At 35.6% G+C, this 21,872-nt stretch overlaps 1 protein-coding gene across 6 annotated transcripts in view; it reads left to right on the top strand.

The window, feature by feature from the left end:
* PPP3CB (protein phosphatase 3 catalytic subunit beta) overlaps nt 1–21,856 on the top strand; it is a 46,112-nt gene extending 24,256 nt beyond the window's left edge. Inside the window, exons 6-15 of one of the 6 annotated variants that reach the window (XM_054163977.1) lie at nt 1,945–2,084; nt 2,182–2,259; nt 2,358–2,452; nt 4,488–4,613; nt 6,657–6,734; nt 8,244–8,270; nt 11,392–11,476; nt 12,833–12,930; nt 18,516–18,545; nt 20,271–21,856. In XM_054163977.1, the coding sequence (XP_054019952.1) occupies nt 1,945–2,084; nt 2,182–2,259; nt 2,358–2,452; nt 4,488–4,613; nt 6,657–6,734; nt 8,244–8,270; nt 11,392–11,476; nt 12,833–12,930; nt 18,516–18,545; nt 20,271–20,449 (936 nt within the window). In that variant the 3' untranslated portion in view covers nt 20,450–21,856. The remainder of the gene's footprint in view (nt 1–1,944; nt 2,085–2,181; nt 2,260–2,357; nt 2,453–4,487; nt 4,614–6,656; nt 6,735–8,243; nt 8,271–11,391; nt 11,477–12,832; nt 12,931–18,515; nt 18,546–20,270) is intronic. The other 5 variants (XM_054163980.1, XM_054163979.1, XM_054163978.1 and 2 more) reach the window with 5 other exon arrangements.
* Nucleotides 21,857–21,872: the final 16 nt, after the last annotated feature.

The following is a 21,872-nucleotide window of genomic DNA, read 5'->3' as shown; positions in this document are numbered from 1 at the left end:
TCTGTTTGGACATATTTGCAACCTATTCAGAAGTAGTCAGTCAGTGACCAGTGTTTTGAATTGACTAGTGTCCTTTGCTTCCTTGCCATCCCAATGTGGAGAAACCCTTAAACTGATTATTCTGATTTGGTATTTGCAATCTGGGTTGAGTAGCTTGTAGTGCCACATTCTTAAATTTTGAGATGTCTTGAGAACCATGCCAGTTGGTAAAGTGTCTTTTGAAGGAGACACTATTTTGATGTTGTAAGTATATTTACTTTTACAAACTGACCTCCTTACTTCTAAGAAATGGCTATGTTACTGTTCCAGTGCTATGAGAAAGTAATTTAGGGGAGAGATGTGTTCCCTGCAGCAGCCAAAATATTTTATTTATAACATCTCTATCCATTTGGCCAAAGTCATAAAGAAAATCCTTGAAGAATAACTCAAGAAAATTTTTTAGAAATGCATTCTAGACTTTCAGCCTTTTGTATTGCAGGAAACGTCAATCGGCAAACAGTTGATTCTTCCTTGTGTGAATACTTCTGTTAGCATCTGGACCCAAATTTATTGCTGGAGGTTTAGAAACTTGATGGTTTAATCTACAGAAATTCAGGTACTTGCAGAAGTTGATGGACTGACTTCTTCAATCTGGAAGAAATACACCCTACCGGGTTTATCATCCCATGTGAGAAACGTTAAACCACTGGATTTTTAATATTGAATAAATTCCAACAACAACTTCACTTAATACCTGCCTTGCAATTATCCGGCAGGAATTTGTAAAGATCTGGACCTCTCCACTTATGTTACAGGTGGCAGCCTCGGGAGCTCTGATTTTCCAGGGCATGAGAGAGCTTGGCACTACTGCTGGTTCCATATTTGAATGGATTCCTATGGACCGTTAGACTCAAATTCACCAGGTGTTCACCAAACCTCCCTTCGAACCTGTCATGAAGAGTTAAGTGTTCTCTAGTACCATCAAAGTCATCTTCTTTGGTATGGGAGGTAAAGTGAGATAAATGCACTGTCCATCAAAGAACTGTTCCTACATTTCTTGGATAAAATCATCTTGTGAACAAACTCCAGCTACATAAATATCAAATAAACTTTATATTGAATCTGGGATTTCTAATTTCATTTCTGGGACATCAGAGATCAATTGACTGTTACTTACCTAAGCAGGGTATTTTCCTTTTGTGCTAACAAATGCACTTTCCTCCTTACCTCTGTCCCTCTTCACTGTGGTTTCAAGGAGAGTTACAGGCTGCTAAAGCAAGTGTTTCCTAGTGGAATTCTGTAAAGAGCAGACAGAGAAAAGAAAACAAAGACGTCTCCCAAAATGCTTATGGCCCATTACACCAGGGCTGTAGCTGAGAAATGAGGCCTGTATGAAAGAAGTCTGTCAGCTAAGCTAGTTAGCTCTTCATTACACTGTTAAACGATCCATTATGAAGATGGGTGTTCCACAGGGGGGGTTGGTTTAGATTTTTTGTTATTTGATTTTGGCTTTTTTTAATGTTATATTTAGTCTCTTGTAGTCAGTGCTAATTATTCATGCCTTTTTTTTTTTTTTTAATAATACTTGTTTTCTGTACTGCTTCTCTTTGCTAATTCCTGGTAGTGTCTCCAGATTGGTAGATATGGCATGTGCATGAAAAAAGGACCATTTTGTTCCTTGTCTGTAACTTGACCTTATATTACACATATCCATCAGTCTGGAATTTATCTCCCTTTTTACAACTAATAAATCTTATTGCTCTTAACAGGTTTGATTCTTTTGGCATGCCTCTGCCTTATTTCATGAGGAGGAGAGGAAAAAATATACAGAAACTACTTCTTTGATATGGTTGGGATTTTATCCTAAAAATGCTTGGTATTGATGGATATGTAGTTTAAGAAATGTGCAAAACTTAATGATGTAATATTCAAAGAGTCTTTCTGCTATTGCCCTTTCTCAAACAGTTAGATAGATTCAAAGAGCCTCCAGCATTTGGACCAATGTGTGACTTACTGTGGTCAGATCCTTCAGAAGATTTTGGCAATGAAAATTCACAAGAGCATTTCAGTCACAATACAGTCAGAGGTTGCTCGTACTTTTATAGGTGAGAGTACGCTACGATCTGTTTGAAGTTTTAATGTTGAGTTTTGTGGCATATTTAAAGAGAATTTGTTTTACTCATAGTTGTTTTCATTTCACAGCTATCCAGCAGTTTGTGAATTTTTGCAAAATAACAATTTGTTGTCAATCATTAGAGCGCATGAAGCACAAGATGCAGGGTATGTACTTTGTGTCCTTTAATAAATTATTCACAGTGAAAAATAAAAGTTAGTTACTTACTGTTGTAAAATATAAAATAATCTGTTTGATTTTGCAGTTATAGAATGTACAGGAAAAGTCAAACTACAGGGTTCCCATCATTAATAACAATTTTTTCAGCACCTAATTACCTGGATGTCTACAATAATAAAGGTAAGAACTTGTTATTAATAACTGTATGTAATAATAAAATAAAAATGTCTTAGTACTTAAGTCATCTAATGTCAACAGTTTTTTGCCAGATAAGAAATTATAAAAGGTTATTATATTATTATATTATATTATATTATTATATATTTTTTATATTATATATTAATATAATGTATTAATATACTATATTATTATATATTATATTATATTATTATATTATTATAGAAGTTGTATTATGAAGAAGAGTATGTGACATAAATGATGATCTCCTTTGAGAGTACTTAGAACCACAAGAGTGGGCAAGCCTTTCCTTTCAAAAATTCTTGCTGTTTAGTATTTATGAATGTATCACCTAGTGTTTTCCACTCAGGCCAGGCCTTCCTATGCTGTCAGTTTTGACTCCTCTGGTTGTCTTTATTTTGTGAACTGAGTAAGAAAGGGAGGAAACATTGATCAGCAACCTATGTGTGTTGTGATGGTACAGGGCCATGATGGTCATGTGTGGGAAATTGTGAAAGAACTTACCTGAGTACTGATTACCACTGGCACGTGTCAAACAGAAGCTACTAATTTTTTGCATTTTCTACTTAAGATAAAGTTGCACAGAAGAAGCATGCAACAAGTGTGGAGATTTACAAATGAGAATTACAGAGAAGAGCTTAGTTGTAAATGGATATTACTCATAGTTGAGAACAAAGTTCAACAACAATTAAAAATAAATCCTGATGAAATTATTATGTGAAAATATGGCATTTCAAGTATATGATGAATGAATGATCTCCAGATGTTCAGATAGAATTGCATAGAAACCAAAGACTTCTTTCCTATGAAGTACATTGCATTTTCTCCCAGCCACCTCCAGAGAACCACCCCTCCAACCCACACCACTTATGTGGGGTGATAAACTGTACGTAGGATAACGTGCTGTTGTTACTTTCACTGTAAATAAAAGGAGAATAAAAATAGTTTCAGATGACTTTTTTCACCATCACTGTGGATACTGCATTTTAAGAATCCTTTTAAGAATCTGCTATTACCAGTGTAATGGAAACGTAAGTATGGGAAAATTTCAATCAATGCTTTAGAACACAGTATCACACAGTATCACAGTATCACAGTAACTAAGGTTGGAAGAGACCCCAAGGATCGTCAAGTCCAACCTGTTCCAACAGACCTCACAACTAGACCATGGCACCAAGTGCCACGTCCAATCTCCCCTTGAACACCTCCAGGGACGGTGACTCCACCACCTCCCTGGGCAGCCCATTCCAATGACGAATGACTCGCTCAGTGAAGAACTTTTTCCTCACCTCGAGTCTAAACCTCCCCTGGCACAGCTTGAGACTGTGTCCCCTTGTTCTGGTGCTGGTTGCCTGAGAGAAGAGACCAACCCCCTCCTGTCTACAACCACCTTTCAGGTAGTTGTAGAGGGCAATGAGGTCACCTCTGATCCTTCTCTTCTCCAGGCTAAACAATCCCAGCTCCCTCAGCCTCTCCTCATATTTATAACATTAAAAAAATGTTAATTTTTTTTAATGTTATTAACATTCTGTGTTTTGTTCTATGTGCTTTCTGTTCTCCCTGATCATCTAGATTGCTGTGGTTTCACTCCAGACTTGCAATGTGGAAAGGCACATAGGAATAATAAAATCTGTAACTGGATGTACTGCTGTTCTGAGTTGGGATTTTGTTCAAGTTGATGAAATTATACCTTTAAAGGATTTTTATGAGTCTTTGTTCACTATAGACCTGTAACAGGATAGTACAGAACTATATTGACATGTAACAGTACCTTAAACTGCAACATGTGCAATAAAAATTCAAAGTTAACAGTACCTTAAACTGCAACATGTGCAATAAAAATTCAAAGTTGTCTGTTACAAATTTATGCTGTAAATACTGTGAAAGAGAGAGAACGGAGAATCTCTGGGATGATTTTGTCTATAGTGAAAAATAGAGCAAAACAAACCTGTGACTTTACATTGTGATACTTGCAAGTTTTAAACACTCTTTTCAAAATGTCTGAATTTTATTTTAGCTGCTGTATTAAAATATGAAAACAACGTGATGAACATTCGTCAGTTCAATTGTTCTCCTCATCCTTACTGGCTACCAAATTTTATGGATGTTTTCACATGGTCTTTACCATTTGTTGGAGAAAAAGGTAGGCAACAACAGTTACATATCAATGAGTATCTTTCGTACTTCTTCCAGTTTGACTTTGGAAGATGTTTTGGTTGGGTTTCTTTTTAGTTAAATATGTCTTTAAACAATGAGGGATTAATTGTGTAATTTCTGTGAGAATGAGTATCTATATTTGTCTTTATCAGGTAGAAGATTTGGTGAAGTTGTTGAACTGCTTTAGAGTGGGGGGTGGCATTTGAAAATGCTGTTTCTGAGAAAGTATAGACTGAAATATAACTTGTTCTGCAGGTTTGGGTTGTTTTTTTCACCTCTCTCAGTCAAGATAGTCAAAACTGCATCTAGGAAAGCAAAGATGTTAACAGAAGTTACCATTTCAGTTGAGGGTGTACACCTGCATCATTGAGTGGTACCTCTGAGCTGCATTTGAAGTCACGATGAAAATTCTTTCTATTCTGCAAAATGCTAGGTTATATACATTATTAATCTTCTACAGTTGTAAAGTTATCATTAGATACAGTTATTGTTATATATAGTTTTTAAATATAAATTGTATTGAAGCATTAATATAAAGTATTAGTGATACAGAAAAGTTATAATAGATTGACCTTCATTAAAGATAGCATTTTAAGTTATAACTTTTCTTACATAAAAAATAATTTAGCACAGATCCTGTCTCCTGACGCTTTCCCTGAGTTAACTCTGAATCTAGGACAGTGGGGCTTCAAGTAGTCTTCAGTTAAAAACCAGTGAGGTTAGAGGCTATTTGGATCTGATTAGAATCCTTCCATGACAAGAACTGCTCTTTTTGTAAAAGAGATCGGGCAAACTCTGAATTTCTTTGAGAAGTGTTCTTGAGGTTATATATTTACAGTCATACAAACCTGGGATTCTGTATTTGTCTATATTGCTTTTAGTCAGAAGTTAATGCAAAGAATTTGGACACTTCTTAGGGCTGTTAACCACTCAACAATTTTCTTATTTTTGAGTGGAGGGAGATGACGTCTGATAGAGATTTTTGTTTATATCTCACTTACCCGATGATGATGCAATAAATAACATTTTCAACAACAGGGTTAACACTGTTTATTTTACTTTTGTTATCATCATGGTAATAGACACTCAAGTACTGTCAAAAAAGTTGCTTAATGACCTGTTGTATTCTTAAGACAGCTGGAATTACAGCCCTTGTAGTGTGTCTTGCCTTTGTACAAATAAGTGCTTACACTTGAAGCATACGGTGTTGTTATTGGTTGGTCTACATTGAGTAGATTAAAATCAGAATAATATTTTTTGCTTTTTTTTCATTAGAGAGTAACTCCTTCCCATGGATAGAGAAGAATACCATAACAGATAACACAGGGATTGTATTAATTAGTCATGAATAAACATAGACAGCAGATTACAGGGGTTTTAACTGTATGACTGAACTTGTGGTTCTAAAGGTTTCTAAAAACTCTGGGGGAAGGAAGAGTTTGGCTGTTTTAAGGAAGAGTCTGATACATGTGGGAAAGAGATTGAGTGACAGAATAGAGTTTTACAGAGTATCCAGTACGTCGGTATTTCTAAGGGGAGTTTGAAAACACGTGTAGTTTGTATGATATTCAGATCTGAATATTTTTTTACTTCAGTGCTTCTGCTGTATGCCTGTGGGTGAAAGGAATGGAGTAGCTTTCTCATTTTAAGATTAAATTGGAGCAAGCAAAATGTTTTCATATATAAGTAAATTTTGCATAAAATCTAGTTCAGATGCTTATCCCAATGTAAAAATACTACTGTTACCCTTATCTAAAAGAGCTTCTAAGATAGGAGAGAAAGCTCTGCTGAGTTCTTTGATTGTTAGATGGTATCATTTTCAGCTGCTTATTTTTATAAGCTTTTAAATTTCTGTAACAACAGATCAAGAAAAAAAAAAATCACAATTTATGAAACCAGATTACTGGGAAATGGTTGTGCTGTGGGAAATTCATTCACTATAGTTGCCAGTGACTAGTTATGTCTTGTGTGCATGGTAAAATTTAAAATCCTACAGGGAGTGAATTAAGATTTATTTTTTCCTATACAGTAACAGAAATGTTGGTGAATGTTTTGAGCATTTGCTCTGATGATGAACTGATGACAGAGGGTGAAGATCAATTTGACGGTAGGGGTTACTTTAAGATATATAAGTCTTATTAACGGTTGATAACTTGTGAAACAGCAGTTAACTTAAAATGGTGTAATATTGCCTGGAATGTGAAGAAAATTGCTTTCAAAATTTTCTTACATAACAACACTTTCGGGGGGGCAGAAAACTGAAAAATGCAGGAACTGCATTTGTGTTTGTGATCAAGAAGCAGTAATGCTATCCTTGCAAATATTCATAACTGATTTCTATGTAAAACAAACTTTTCATGGAAAATTCTGAGAGTTTCTTGACACGTTAAATCTGAAACATACTTTGATTATATATAGCATAAATTTAGTACAAGACCTTGAATTTCTTAATGATTGCTTTTCAATAAAGAGTTGATGTAGGTGTGAGTCAGATACATTTCTTATGGCAAATTGCTTATGCACAAAGTACGAAATACAAGTGTAAGTTGTGGTATTTGAGTTTAAAGCATAAAGCCTAAAAAACTGCATTGTAGAATACGTATTTATGTAAGGAACTATAACACTTTTTTGTCTTTTGAACTGTGATACTGTAGCTTGTTAAGGAGACATTGGTAGCATGGTGATTAAGAAGCAACATTAACATGAAGACTTAGCATATCGCACTCTTTGGGTTTTTTTTTTAAAGTAGTCCTTAGTATCACACCTAAAAGTTTGTCAGACTTGCTTCATTTTTACCCAGTAACAGAAATGATTGTTTGACAGTGGGGGAGGAGGAAGGAAAGTGTCAGCAGCCTTTGAGGAACACTAGAGAATCATTTATAAAGATACCAGAGACATGACCCCGTTCTTAATGTTTGATAACTACTGTATTCAAATGCAGTAGCAGAACAGTGTTGTGCTAAGCAGCCATGTGTGTTAGATTGGAATGTGTTGGTTATAAGCCACTTTGAATACTGCTGACATTTAGATTGTTGCCAGAAATGTGAAAAATCAGAAATAGTCTCAAACATGACCCTGGAAACAGCTAATTTATGTTTTCATTGAAGTACTCCTACTAAATTGAGCTTAAAGCAGTTACATCAAGCATCTGCTGGGTAGGGTTAGATGGTTGTCTGAGATGTTAGGATTTAGGTTGTCTAGCATAAGTGTGGTCTGCAGATGATTGCATATGCCCTGTCTTTTGTACAATAGTTGCAGTTTCCTAATGTGAATTATTTTATTCTTCTGTTTCCTTTAACAATTTCTTTGCTTGATGCATCTCTTAATGCCACCTAGGTACTGTCTATGCTTTATCTTTCTGTGTGAATGGATTATTTTTTTTTTAAGTGTTGATTTTCAAGCTTTCACTTTTTTTGTCAAATGTGAAATATACTCAACAATTCCACTTCTTCTCTGAATGCATATTTAAGTGTTGCAATTTTCCATTTTTTTTTCCACATTTCTTCTCCATTCTTTCTTTACTGCCACTGCCAAATTAAATCTCTTTATTTTATTTGTCTCACTCACCTTCTTCTTCATCGTTCACTTCCTTTTTTTCTGGACTCTCCATCTGAAGAGCGACTCATATATGGCAATAAAAAAGGTACAGACCAGACAGAGTAGGACTGTTTTGAAATATGACTTCATAGAACAGTATAAGTGTTAATGCAGAAAATACCTTTCTGTTGAGAGACACGTAGCATTTTATTATTATTACCCATTTTAATGGGATGTTTGTAAATACTTGTGTATTTTGTTTAGTAGAAGTCATATTCCAAGACATCTGTCTTTCTGTGCATGAATTTATTTTTTATTTTGTCCTTTCTTTCATTCCTTTTTATTTTTGGTAGAATTTCATTCTTTTACCTATTTCTACAATTTTATCTTTGGTCCCGCATGTGTAGGGAGCATTCAGTTATTTGTCTTGCTCTTTAATACTTTTATTGTGAATTTTTAATGTTGTGCATGGAATGTGTTTATACAATATTCCAAACCCCAGCTTGTAGAGAACTTTTAATTTCCTTCAACTGAGGTGTCAAAAAGATGTTTCTTGATTGTATGTACCGTGTGGAACATGGCTGGATCCAAAACTTAAAAAGAAGCCTTCTAACATAAACTCATGGTCTGTAACACGTTTTTTTGAAATCCCAGGGTATTCTGTGTGGAAAAACTCTTCTGACCATTGCTCACCTGATAATAGGTTTGCTCCTGTATAAATTATTGGCATGTAGAGAGTGGAATCATAGAGTCATAAAGGTTGGAAAAGACCTCCAAAATCACTGAGTCCTACTCTTAACCTGACAATGCCAAGTCCACCACTAAACCATGTCACTAAATGCCATATCTGCAAGGGTTTTTTAACACTTCCATTGTTGGCAATTCCACCATTTCCCTGTCTAGTTCTAGATTTCTATTCCCTAAATACTTTCATTACTTGGGAATACAACTATAGATATGCTTCCAAAAGTTGTTTGAATTTATGAATAGTAAGAATGTTTCAGAATTTGTTTCTTCTGTAGGCATTTGGTAATGGGGAATGGCATAGTTATTTGTCATATCTCCTTGAATTTAGGGTGCAAGCAGAGGCCACCTTAGTATCTTCTCTCAACCACCCAGGATTCAGTGGCGACATCAGCGCAGTGCTGCAGACTGTAGCAATATGTTAGGCCTTTTGGCTTGGCTGTGTTTCCTCTGGATAGCTGGGGCTATGAGGATTATGTGGGGTTTTTTGTTGGTGTTTTGTTTTGGTTTGTTTTTAAAAAGGCCAATCAAAACCAACCCCTTAAAACCAAACAAACAGAGATATGGGCACTAGCACTGCCTGAAATCTTTCCAGCCTGCATGTTACAGCTCAGTATGAGTTTAGCCCTCATATATGTGGGTAAGTAGGGAAAGATTGGTGGCTACTCATTTAGCCCTAGCCTTTTTAAAAAACTGTGATAGAGTTCCCCTCTCTTCCCAGATCATCAAGCTGTTACTCAATAGTGTTCAAAGAGAGGAAGAAAATATTCTGGAACTTCAAAAATTGAAAGTTAAAGTTTAACATGCATTATTTTCAGTAAAAATTGACTGTTTCAGCCTATCAAAAGTTTTTTTCTGGACCCTCCGATTTTTAGGTTGTGGGTTTTGTTTGGTGTTTTTTCGTTCGCTTGTTTTGGTTTTGAATTTGATGTTTTCAGCTCATTAAAGTTGTTCTCTTGTCTAAAAAATCTTTACTCTCTAGTTCCTGGCTTTTTTTGTTGTTGTTTAAATGGATTGGCACATCTTTGTCATACTTCAAGATTCTTTCATTGTGTTCATGCAAAGGTTGTCTTTCTCCCTTTTTAATTTGCCACTGTTAAACTTTTTCCTTCTTTTGTGATTCCATTGTTCCTGTTTGCCCTTATATGCCTTATCTTTTGTATTTGGTTTGGTTTAGTATTCGGGGTGGGAAGTCTTCCCTCTCCTGTTCAACAGAAGGCCTTGTATTCTTATTGTTGTGGTTCAAGAAGGGTGATTGCTAGTCTGTGTACTTGTTGTGGAAGTTAAATACTAGTGAGCAGGCATGAAAAAAGGCTTCTTCCACAGCTTCCTCTTTTGAATGTGAGTAGGCAAATTGGTGGATTATGTGGCTTTCCTCTGCCCAATTCCGCTCTATTCTACATTCTTGAAGACTGGCAACATTTTAATGAGTGTCTTCGTCCCAGGGTTGAAGAACAATGAAAGATCAGAGCTAGAGCTATTTGAGTTTGTTCACTCTTAGTCCCCTGTGGCTGAATTCAAAGTATGACTGAGTAACCTTCTCTTGGTGTGGTTAATCCTCTCCTTCCCCAGTGGCTGAGGAGAAGTAAGGACTTTAGTTGTGATACCTCCTCATCTGCCTTCACTGTTTTAGTGGAATTGAAGAGTCAGCAAAAGGATGAGAAGACAAGGGAAAGGATGACTTTTAAAACATTGAAACAGAACAGTAACACCTGTTGCTGTGGGGAGTTTGAGAAAAGAGCTTCTGTTTTTATGTTGAGGCAAGCAAAGGTGGCTCACCTTCCAAACTGCAAGGCTCTGTTCAGAACGTTGCCTTTTATCTCTTACAAATGGTGTCTCTGCTCTGTGGAATGCAGTCTTTACTCCAGGTCTTTGGTATTTGTAATTTCTGTAAACCATGCAAGTCTAAGCTGATACAGAATATAGGCACAGGTGGTAAGGGAGGTAACATTGCAGGTTTTTTGCCTTTTATTTTGTGGGACTTTTTTGTGGGTGTGTGTTCTGGAGAGTTGACATAAAACCAAGCAAACAGACTGCTCTTCTTCTCTCATACAGCTATGTGAGAATTAGCAACAATTCTTTTTTCTTTTTCTTTTTTTTTTTTTTGGTGACTTCAGTATTTCTTTGGGTTCTGTATTGGCCTACATGCCTACATCTTGATAGACACAGATGTCAGTGAAGAATTTCAATTGTAAAAATAAGGCAAATGAATTATGATAGTTACTACACTGTAATGGCAGTGTAATGCTTGCTAGTTTTAGGAAATCACTGTGAACATCTTTTTGGTGGATGTTTAGTGAACAGAGAGGTGATGGTGAGTTTGATGGCATTCTGAAGCCATAATTCATAACCTTGCTCTTAAGTGTTTGGCTGCTGGCCTCCTGTGAAGATAACTTAAACAGTTGTGTTGAATTTGATGCATTTTAAAGTGGTGACCCTGTAAATACTCATGAGCTTGAGATTCTCTCTTCTCCCATTGAAAGTAGGTACAGCTGCCGCACGGAAAGAAATAATCAGAAACAAGATTCGTGCAATTGGCAAGATGGCAAGAGTCTTCTCTGTTCTCAGGTACTTGCATGACTTCTGCCTTCCTAAAACCTCTCATGTATGTGAGGAAAACATTTTTGCTTGAGGATAATGGATGCCAAACATTTTTCAGGGCCATCATTGTGCTTAGGAATCTTGTTTGGCATATTAATGCACTCCACTGATGTTGGTATTTTTGGTTAAAGAAGACTTTTTAGCTATTTTTGAGACGTTTCAAGAAATTGGAGAACATGATCTTTAGTTTACAAGTTCTTTGTCCAACTGTTAACTGAGTGTTGAAAATAGAACAACAAAACAGAGAGATTGAGATAATGGATGTAATGGAGGAAGCCAGGAATGTCCTGGAAAATTTCTGGTGAATAGAATAGGATAGAATAGAATAGACCAGGTTGGAAGAGACCTTCGAGATCATCGTGTCCAATCTATCATCCAACACCACCTAATCAACTAAACCATGCAACCAAGCACCCTATCAAGTCTCCTCCTAAACACCTCCAGTGATGGTGACTCTGCCACCTCCCTCGGCAGCCCATTCCAATGGGCAATCACTCTTTCTGTGTAGAACTTCTTCCTAACCTCCAGCCTAAACCTCCCCTGGCACAGCTTGAGACTGTGTCCTCTTGTTCTGGCGCTGGTTGCCTGGGAGATGAGACCACCCCCCACCTGGCTACACCCTCCCTTAAGGTAGTTGTAGAGAGCGAGAAGGTCTCCCCTGAGCCTCTTCTTCTCCAGGCTAAGCAACCCCAGCTCCCTCAGTCTCTCCTCATAGGGCTTGTGCTCCAAAACCCTCACCAACTTTGTTGCCTTTCTCTGGACATGTTCCAGAAATTTGACAAGACTTTCAGAGGTTTTTTATTTATTTTCAGCTTTTAAAAGGTACCAAATTTTTGTGCCTGTCTACAGATTTCACAATCACATTTGCCCAAAATGTATAGTTTTCCACAGACAGGATGGTTCAGATAGGGAGGGGTTTTTTAATTGGTATTTCCTCAAACATAGCTGCTTTGAGCAAAATTATGGCTTGGTTTATGGCACTGAGGTGTGTTCAGTACTTCTTGAGGCATTCAGTGCTAATTTCAAAGTTAATGAGCCTGTGAATAATTAGAATTGGTTTATAAGAATTAGAATTTGATGGATAAGTAATCAGTGTTGTTAATGCCTAGGCAGAGGGGAAAATGACATGGAATAGAAATATTTTCCCCTTTCTACTTATTTGCATTTGAATTTACATTAAGTCTTGACATGCATAAAGCACAGGAGAAATAGGTTCTCCCTCTCCCCTTCTCTTTTTTTACTTTAGTACAGGTTATTATGAGTGAATATTTAAGGTTTTGCTACTGTTTGGGGTTTTTTTGTTCTGTTTTGTTTTCACACCAGGGAGGAGAGTGAAAGTGTGCTGACACTCAAGGGTTTGACTCCCACTGGAATGTTACCTAGTGGAGTGTTGGCTGGAGGACGACAGACCCTGCAAAGTGGTAATGATGTTATGCAACTTGCTGTGCCTCAAATGGACTGGGGCACATCTCACTCTTTCGCTAACACTACACATAATGCATGCAGGGAATTTCTTATGCTTTTCAGTTCTTGTCTTAGCGGCTGATACAATCATAGTGTTACGTGTTAATCAGGCAATGTGAAATGGATACTTAACCAGGGTATAAAACAAAAGGCAAATCAGCAGGCCACATTTCTCAGACTTTGAGCTTCCTTGGTTTACAGCTTTTCAGGTGGCCCAGATGCCTGAAGTGGGGTGACCTTATAGATCTGGTATTGAGGCATTGATCATTTCAGATACAAAAATGGCAACGTAATTTTGCATCATTACTTGTCTGCTTTCCATTAAAGTGCTTTTATTGTAGATGTGTTAGTATTTTCATTGACAGTGTCAAATACTTGTTGATATTAATATGAACAAACAGCTACAGGCTGCAGAGTTCCATATTGCACTCCATTGATAGACTGAAATGTGCTATGTTTTGTACCCTGGTAATTAATGCCAAAGTTTGTTCTCTATGTTGTTTGTCAAATGTTCTATGTATAATTGACCTCCCTGAATTGTCCTTGTAACATGCTGTTTCCTTCCTCTGCAGATGTAGCTGCTTTCTTAGATCTGTCTGTCTCTCTCTAGGTATAGATGTATGTCTGTATAAGTGTTAAAATTAAACCACTATCCCAGACGCTTGTCTGTCTCCTGATGTAGAAGCAATGTTGTAGCACCTTGTTTTTGAGGTTTGCTGCATTTGCTGCTGCACATTGTCTGTGCAATTTGAACAATAATGTATTTGGAAAATATTCAGTAATTGTTATAAAATCAGCTGAGAATAATGGGATTGAATTTAAAAGTTGTAAATAAATCAAAATAAAAGGGTGTTACTAAGTGTGCATATATTTTTTTTTTGCATGAAAATAAAAAGAACTCTATACAAAATATACCTGTAATCTGGCTCATTGAATATTTGGTAAAAGGTTTTTCTTCTTTTTTTTAGTTTGTTGAATCATTGGATCATATTTTTTAGACGGCCCATAAATGATTCACTAGGCCTAGGGAGAATGGTATGAGATTGTACCAAATGTATTAAAAGAATGAAGTCCATGTTTGTGTTCACAGTGGTGGATAACTAAAACATACCAGCCTGAAACTGGACTTCATTTCAGCAGCGCTCTTAACATAATAATTCAAGGACTTTTTATTGGCCATCTTCAGGATTTACTAGAAAGTATAAAAACTGTTGCATGGGACCATTGAATTATTTAGCTATTGAAACATTGTGATATACACAATCTATTTTCCAAGAGTAGCTGCTTTTCTAATTTTGTGATTTTAGGCTGTTTATTTACTTAAAAAATTTCTGTGTAGTGTTTTCCAAGCCTTTCACTACATTTTGTATTAAACTATCAAAGCTGGTTTTTAATAGCTCTGAAACATGAGTGTCACATCTTAAGTCATTTTTCAGTGGACATATAATGTCTACAAGTAAGTTTATATGTCCAGTGTGTGTATGTGATTGTTTTGTGAATGTCTATAACAAGAAATGGTGTACGTTTCCTAATCCATCCAATTATTCCAAAAGCATACGTTCTAATTTTAATTTTCATTGTTTAATAAGATAATTATGCTTTAAAAAAGTTAGTCTGCATCCCTCTCACTCATTTAACAAATTTTTATCCATGTTGCATTACAAATACCAGAGAGGATCAAACTGACTAGAAAATTTTTTTAGCATAAAAACCTATGACTTTCTTCCATTTCTGAAAATATGGGACTTTTGGAAAGTTTGCAAAATGCATGTTGGATTTTTGTGGGTGTGGGGGGTTTTCAGTGCTAGAACTCGAGATGGCAATATTCTTTGCGCTACATTAATATACCTCATTTGTTTTAGTCACGTTGACTGCTCAAAGTAACTCATGCCAACCGGTAGTTCTCCTGAAATGGCAATACCTTCTTTTCGCTGAAAAGAATTTTTGTGCTTCAGTCTAAAAAACTAGAAGTTCTCAAATTATTGTGCTCAGTTGCAAAGCCAAAAGTAAACAGAAAAAATAAAATAAAACTTGACTAATTTACACTTTTCTAAACTCTTATGATAGCAGTGAAATTATATTTTTGCCAAAAATACAGTGTTGGATCATATAGTAGAATTTCTTACTTACAAACATTTCACTACATTTTGAAGTATATCAATACTGTATTGATAAGTATACTATCAATAATTAGTATAGATTTGAGAAAATAAAAAGAACATCATTAATTTCAGACTTTTTTTTTTTTTTTTTGCTGTATCCTTTTATTTGCTTGAAAATTCACCAACTTGACTAGTTATTTCATGGGTTTTCCATGTTTCAGTCTTATGAGTGCTTGGTTTTCAACGGCATATTGACAAAAGATCTAGTCATGCCGGTTGCTATAAAATCTATGAGAAATTGGAGTGTATATCTGCATTTCTCTAGAGAGCTGGGCTGAATGTTTTTCATCAGGGCAAATATATATACATATATGTAGGTATGTATGTGTATATCTATAGACACACACATATATATACATGTATGTACATAAGTCACCAATAAGGCAATACAGATGGAGTTTTTGCCTATATGCCTATTGTAACTGGTAATGTCAGTACTATATTCTGTACTGCATTTCAGCAAATACCACTGCTGTTTCAGGAATTGCTCAGCCACACCAGCTATCTCTTGTGAGGTACTGGTCACACTGAGAGGAGAGGAGCTTGCTGGCACTGACAGTGCCTAGCAGAACACCATACACATTCGTTTCGTACAACTCCTTTAGGCTTGCACAGATTCTTGCAGTAAACCAGAACCGTCTTGAGTGTGAAATATGAATTCTCACTGTAGTAGTCAAAGGGTTAAACAAAGACAAGACAGTTAAAATGATAGTTTTGGAATGAAGAAGGCAATATATATTTTTTTGTTTTTCCAGGAATATGTGGATATGTTTTTGAAAAACAAAACAAAACAACAAAGAATCATGGGTTGTTTTTAGCTTTAATGCACTAGGGTGAAAACAGACCTTGGGAATTTGTGGCCTTTGTATGTTTCTAATTTATTTTAATTCTTAGTGTAGAATTATTTTTTAAATTATTATTTATGTTGCTTTTGCATTACAATAGTTGAAATACTAAAAAACATATTAAATGCTGTTCTTTAAAGTATCATTTCCTAATGCTGCCATGACTGAATCCAACAAAATTATTTCCAAATTGAGTTAACAATGTTTAAAAAAAGGCAAACATCCAAAGTCTTATTCAACAATACTAAACACAAGCCCAAACTACAATTTGTAAGAGCTTCCATGTAAAGCAGTTAAACTAGCCAAATACTTATCTTTCACTGCTGCTCTTGCTCTTAGCTTAGAGAGGCACTAATACAGTTTTTTGGTTTTATATTGAAATGTGGCAAAAATTCCATACCTTGTCTCCTAAGTAAAGCAGAGGGAGAGCTGGAATTGGGGATGGAAATGCCATTGAAACTTGTTGCTTAAAACTTGCTCTCAAGTTGAGAATTTACTGAGCAAAATTTTCAGGATTACCTATTTATGTTAGTATGATACAGTATTCATTTGGGGGCTATCAGAGTTTACAAAGAACACAGTTTTAATTTAGATGCACCTGCAAAAGAGAATCCAACAAAACTGTTTTCCAAATTAGGGCTTTACAGTGTGGTTTGGTCTTTTTATGTGCTTGTATTTTCCAGTCAGTTTGTCCTTTTATGTCAAGTTGAAAATTACCTTTTCTTAACTGTGATGTATATTCCAAGGTCTTTCTGGAATAGTTCTATAAGTAGAATGAAGTAGGAGTAAATTTTGAAATTTGTATATGTGACCAAGCTACATAATTTACAGAGATAAATCAGTATTCATGATCTTTTCAGGAAAAGATTGAAAACAAAGACATCACAGGTAACAGGAAATGGTGGAAAGAGGTGGTTTTGTATTTGTATGGCGAAGTTTTGATAGTATGAAAGTATGTATTTGGTAACTTTCTAAAGTAACTCCTAAACTAATTTATTTTTACAAGTTGAGAAAGTTTCTTTCCCTTAACATAAACATAAATAATCATAGATTTTTAAAAATTTGTTTCTGAGATTCCCTTTTCTTTGTAAATTTAAGTGCAGGAGAGTTTTTTACTTGTTGCTTGGTACTCTGCAATGTGCAGTACATCAAAGTTAAAATGCTGCATCACCTTTAAATATTTCACATTATTACAGTAACACTTAATGCAAGTGTCTGAAGTTCTTTAAGAGTATTTCGGTGGAAATCATAATTTTATGCAATTGTAAGGTTAAGGCATAGAGTAGGAAATTGACACATAACAATATAGTGTAGGCAACTTAAATGTGTCTGCTTTCTGTTGGATAGGAAATTAAAAGACACAAACTTAATTCACTTCAAAGAATTCTATTCTGATCTAATGCCATCTTTTCCTATACGGCTAGTTTCCCCAACATTTCCTTGCATAGTCTTAGGATTTTTGTTGTTAACAAAATACATCAAGCACTACACAAGTAGGTTTACCACTCTGTATGCTATTTTTTGTTAGTATTTCTGAAATTATGGTATTAGAAGCATGGCACATAGTAGGGGAGGTATAAAATTGTTTACCCTTATTGAAACTTAGCTATAGTTTAGGTCATAGTTACAAAGTGGTTTCTTTAGCAAGTCTGCCCTAATAGAAAATTCTTTTGATATCCTAATAATCTTACGTTAAAGCTTTGACTTCCAGAGCTAAAATAAATTGAGAAAGTTCTTACACCTAAGAAATTACAGGAGATGTCATGGTTATTTAACTCCACAAACAACTTACAAGCTAGATTTTTTTTCATACTCACATTAATTCACCCACCAAGACTATGTTAAATCCACACTACTTCCTGCTGTAGACTTTTTTTGTTGATTCAACTGAACAATTTACAAACCTTTGTAAATATGACTTGCTGGATTTGTCTTCTGTTTTAAATCTCACAGTTCAGTTCTCAGAGATACCCATTTTAGCTTAAAATACAGAGAGAAATGGAAGTGCTAGTTAAACTTCAGGGAGCTAAACATAAAGGGAAAAATAATTTCTTATTATTAGAACACTGTTAGTGTTATTTTTATAGCATCCTTCCTGATAATTTAATGAAGCTCACTAATGCATTTTAAGCTTCAGAAATAGTACTCTCAAGTAGTTTATAGTATTTTTATAAGAACCATACCACAACTTTAACATCAGTTGAAACTTTTTGGTGCTGTCTTTAAAAAAACCAAACCCAAACGACAAAAAAAACTCAAAACAAAAAGCATATAGAAATAGTCAGTTAATGACAGTGGGTAATTAGTGTTGCTTTGATATACAGTTGTTAAATTATGTTAGGTTAAAGTTAGGAGACGTTTCACTCAAGATTAATAACACACACACTCCCCCAACCTTAATTATAGTTTTACCTAATTGTGATCTAATCTGGCGTAGCATACTATATTAAAATGATCATTGCCTTTTCTGCTATGCGATATTACACTCTTCATCTTTCTCATTCATTTTGCATGCATCTGCTCACTTCTGTACAGCCACTGTAGAGGCAATTGAGGCTGAAAAAGGTATGATCAGAGTCTTTGCCATTGGCAGAGATCTGTGGTGTCTGGGAGGGAATTCAAAAGTACTCTGTGTGGGTGTGTTTTACTTTCAACTTACACAAGCAGAGATGAATCAACTGCATTGATTCATTCCTTTTACATATAACATTCATTCCTGGCTTTAGGATGATGATTATCTTTAATATTTTAGGTAAAATCTTGGGGGGGGGGGGGGGGGGGGGGGGGGGGTGGGGGGCGGGGGGGGTGTTTAGTCTCTTTTTGTTTGTTTTTACAAAATATGCAGTAGGTTTTGTATAATAGCATGTTGTAGTACATGGTGTTGTCTTGAAGTCTTTAAAAATGGTAGTGTTTAGTGTTGTGGTTTTTTTTCCCCCCTACATTCAACTGTAAGGTTTTGTTTGATTGCGGGGGGTGGTTCTATGTGGAAGGAGGGTTGTTTATGCATGCCTTTTTTCATAAAATCTATTTTAATGGCTTTAAATATATATTTTTAAAACTTGCAGTAGCATAATCTGGTAGTGCAGGAAGTGTGAATGTAATTACTTTTCTGTAGATTTTGACTATAATATGTTGACCAAATTTATTTCCAGTATATAGACCAGCCTGACAGTATGAGGCATATTAAATTCCCTGGATTATCAGTGTTTCTGTTGAAATAAGTTGTATATATGTCCATTCTTAGTGGTATTGGGCAAAATACCATCAAATTACTGGGTGTTCAGAGTATTCAACTTTAGATTGTAGCCTTTTCAAAGAAACTTTAATTTCCTCTTGTTCAGTATTCAATGAAGTGAATGACAAACAGCATAGCAGTTGAGAGAGCTACTTTTGGGGTGTTTTCAGTTTTGGTTGCAAAGCACCATTTAATGACTGTATTCTTTGTTTTTTAATTAAGGAAGTCAGATCTCCAAAAATATAAACAAGTGCCATATTCTGTTCTCACACACACGTGGAAGAGGTCCCGTTGTGAGTGGAAAGCTGTACTTAAATCTCCAAATAATTATTTTCATCCCAAAGACTTCAGTCTTATGTGGTCAACCATTTTCAGGTGTAAATTCACCTACAGACCTCATTCATTAAAATAATCCGTAGCAAAAATTATACCTTTTTTCTATACTTACTTTAAATACATCTGTATTTAAATGACACCATTGTTTAACCACAGTGCTAACTTGGTGATTGTGGTTGTGTTCATTTCCATCATCCACGTTATTAGCACAGAACGTGAACCACATCCTGCAGTTTTGCCTGCATGAAAACTGCAGGATCAGGCCATTGATGCTTACGCAGGATGTAAATCTGTGATTACTTCTGTAGCCCTTTGCTGCTTTGCCTGCACTGCACTTGCTGTGCTGTTTCGATCTTACTGACATTCCACTGAAGAGAAGGGGGATGTTAAGATAAGCCTGATGCACTGGGCAGCGAAAGCAGTTGGTGTTGATAGCTGGCCACACCAGGGACACACAGAAGCAATCAAGCGGGCTTAAACCCCTTGATTTCTACTTGCAGAATATTTGCCATAGTTTGTTTTTTTGTTAGAAACTGAAATCATAATTGCTGTTGAATATTTCAGGAAAGCAGGTTAGAGAAGCTTTTACTAATGCAGATGCAGAGCCATGTCTCATTGGCTGATTTCTTACCTGTTTTTAAACATCATTTGTTAGAAAAAAGTTAATGCTTTCACCTTATTTTTCCGTTACTGACATATCAAATTTGCATTTTGTTAAGCAATACGAGGATTCTCTCCGCAACATAAAATCTGCAGTTTTGAAGAAGCAAAAGGTTTGGATAGGATCAATGAGAGAATGCCACCAAGAAAAGATGCTCTTCAGCAAGATGGTATTAATACTATAAACACAACAAATGCCAATGGAAACAACGGAACTGGCAACAACAATGCACAGTGACCACGTCAGCTTCCAGTTTACTCACTCATGTCTTGCCTGAGAATTCCTAGATTACTGCTTTTTGATGTGACAACAGATGAAATAGCCAGGGGGATCGCTTGAAGTGACTACTTAATATGGGGTGGAAAACCATCTGACTTGATCCCGCTGAAGAAAGACCGTCATGCTTTTGAGACAACAGCCCCTCTCTTTACATGATGACCCAACCTCCTGGGACCCTGCCTCACCTATTCACGTGAATTCCATCACTTGGCTGCTGAAGATTCAGAAGAGATCTGGGGAAAGAATTGGGCTGTTATCACTAAAGCACATCTAGACTAGCATCTTAACGCTTATCGTTGTCAACACTTTTTAAGTTTACAAATGGGATTTTTCTTTCAGTAGAGGTAGTTTGTTTGTTTTTTTTAAATCAGATTTTCGAATACAACCCTAAGAGCTATTTATTAATGGACATTGGTCTCATGAAATGTCTTTAAAATGATAGATTAGAATGGTCTTAAATATCTGAGGCTGCAAAAACTGTATTTTAAATAGGCAGAAAAAAAATGCCCCAAAAACCAATCTCAGTTGCTCATTCTATAAAATGCTGACCTCAGGTTTACTCCTTAGATGTTGCTAATTCTATATTGTATTCACTGTATTTTTTAGTTACAGCTTATCAGAATATTTCTATGTAGGAATGTTTATTACTTGAACACAGATTTAAAAAAGGAAAAAAAAAATATTTAATTTAGAAACTTTTTTGCCCAGCTTTTTCAAGACTCTTCCTCACCTTGAATTTAAAAAAAAAAAAAATAATAATTATATATACTAATTTTAAAAGTAAGAAAAATATGAAAATGTTAATTTTAAGGTACTTTTAATTGAAGTTTGTACATTGTTTAAGTAAATTTTGATCATATCAAGTCTGTAAAGCTTGGCATTGTATTTTGTGTATGCATGTTTTCATTTTGCAAATATTTAATATATAGACCTATGCTATACATCTATAGGTTACCTAGATGTTATGGGTACTTTCAGTTTATTGTGAGTATTACGGTTGCATAACTAGTTAATAATCACTGGGCTGCATAGCTGCAAGCTTTTTATTATTTTTAAATCTGTAAAGGAAACTGAAAACTGTATTGGGCATACTTTTTGTTTAGGCAAAGCGGCGCGTGAGCTCTGTTCGACTGCTAAGGCATTAGTGAAAGTGTAAACTCGAGACTGCATGTACTTTGGTATCTACAGGACTGCTTGGTTAAAATAAAAATTGAAGCCCTATGCTAATTTGTTCACAAATAATGGACTGTACTGATTGCCACTGTACTTTGTTATATATTTTTGACATTTGCTACATGTCCTTCTCATCCCCTGGAACACAACTTGAAACTTATGTCACTAAAGTTCATCTCCCCCCTCCCCCCCCCCCCCTTTTATTTTT

Source organism: Dryobates pubescens, chromosome 8, assembly GCF_014839835.1.
Source record: "Dryobates pubescens isolate bDryPub1 chromosome 8, bDryPub1.pri, whole genome shotgun sequence".
NCBI classification, from domain to species: Eukaryota; Metazoa; Chordata; class Aves; order Piciformes; family Picidae; genus Dryobates; species Dryobates pubescens.
The sequence above is the reverse complement of the archived record's forward strand: the minus strand, read 5'-3'. Positions and strand labels throughout refer to the sequence as shown.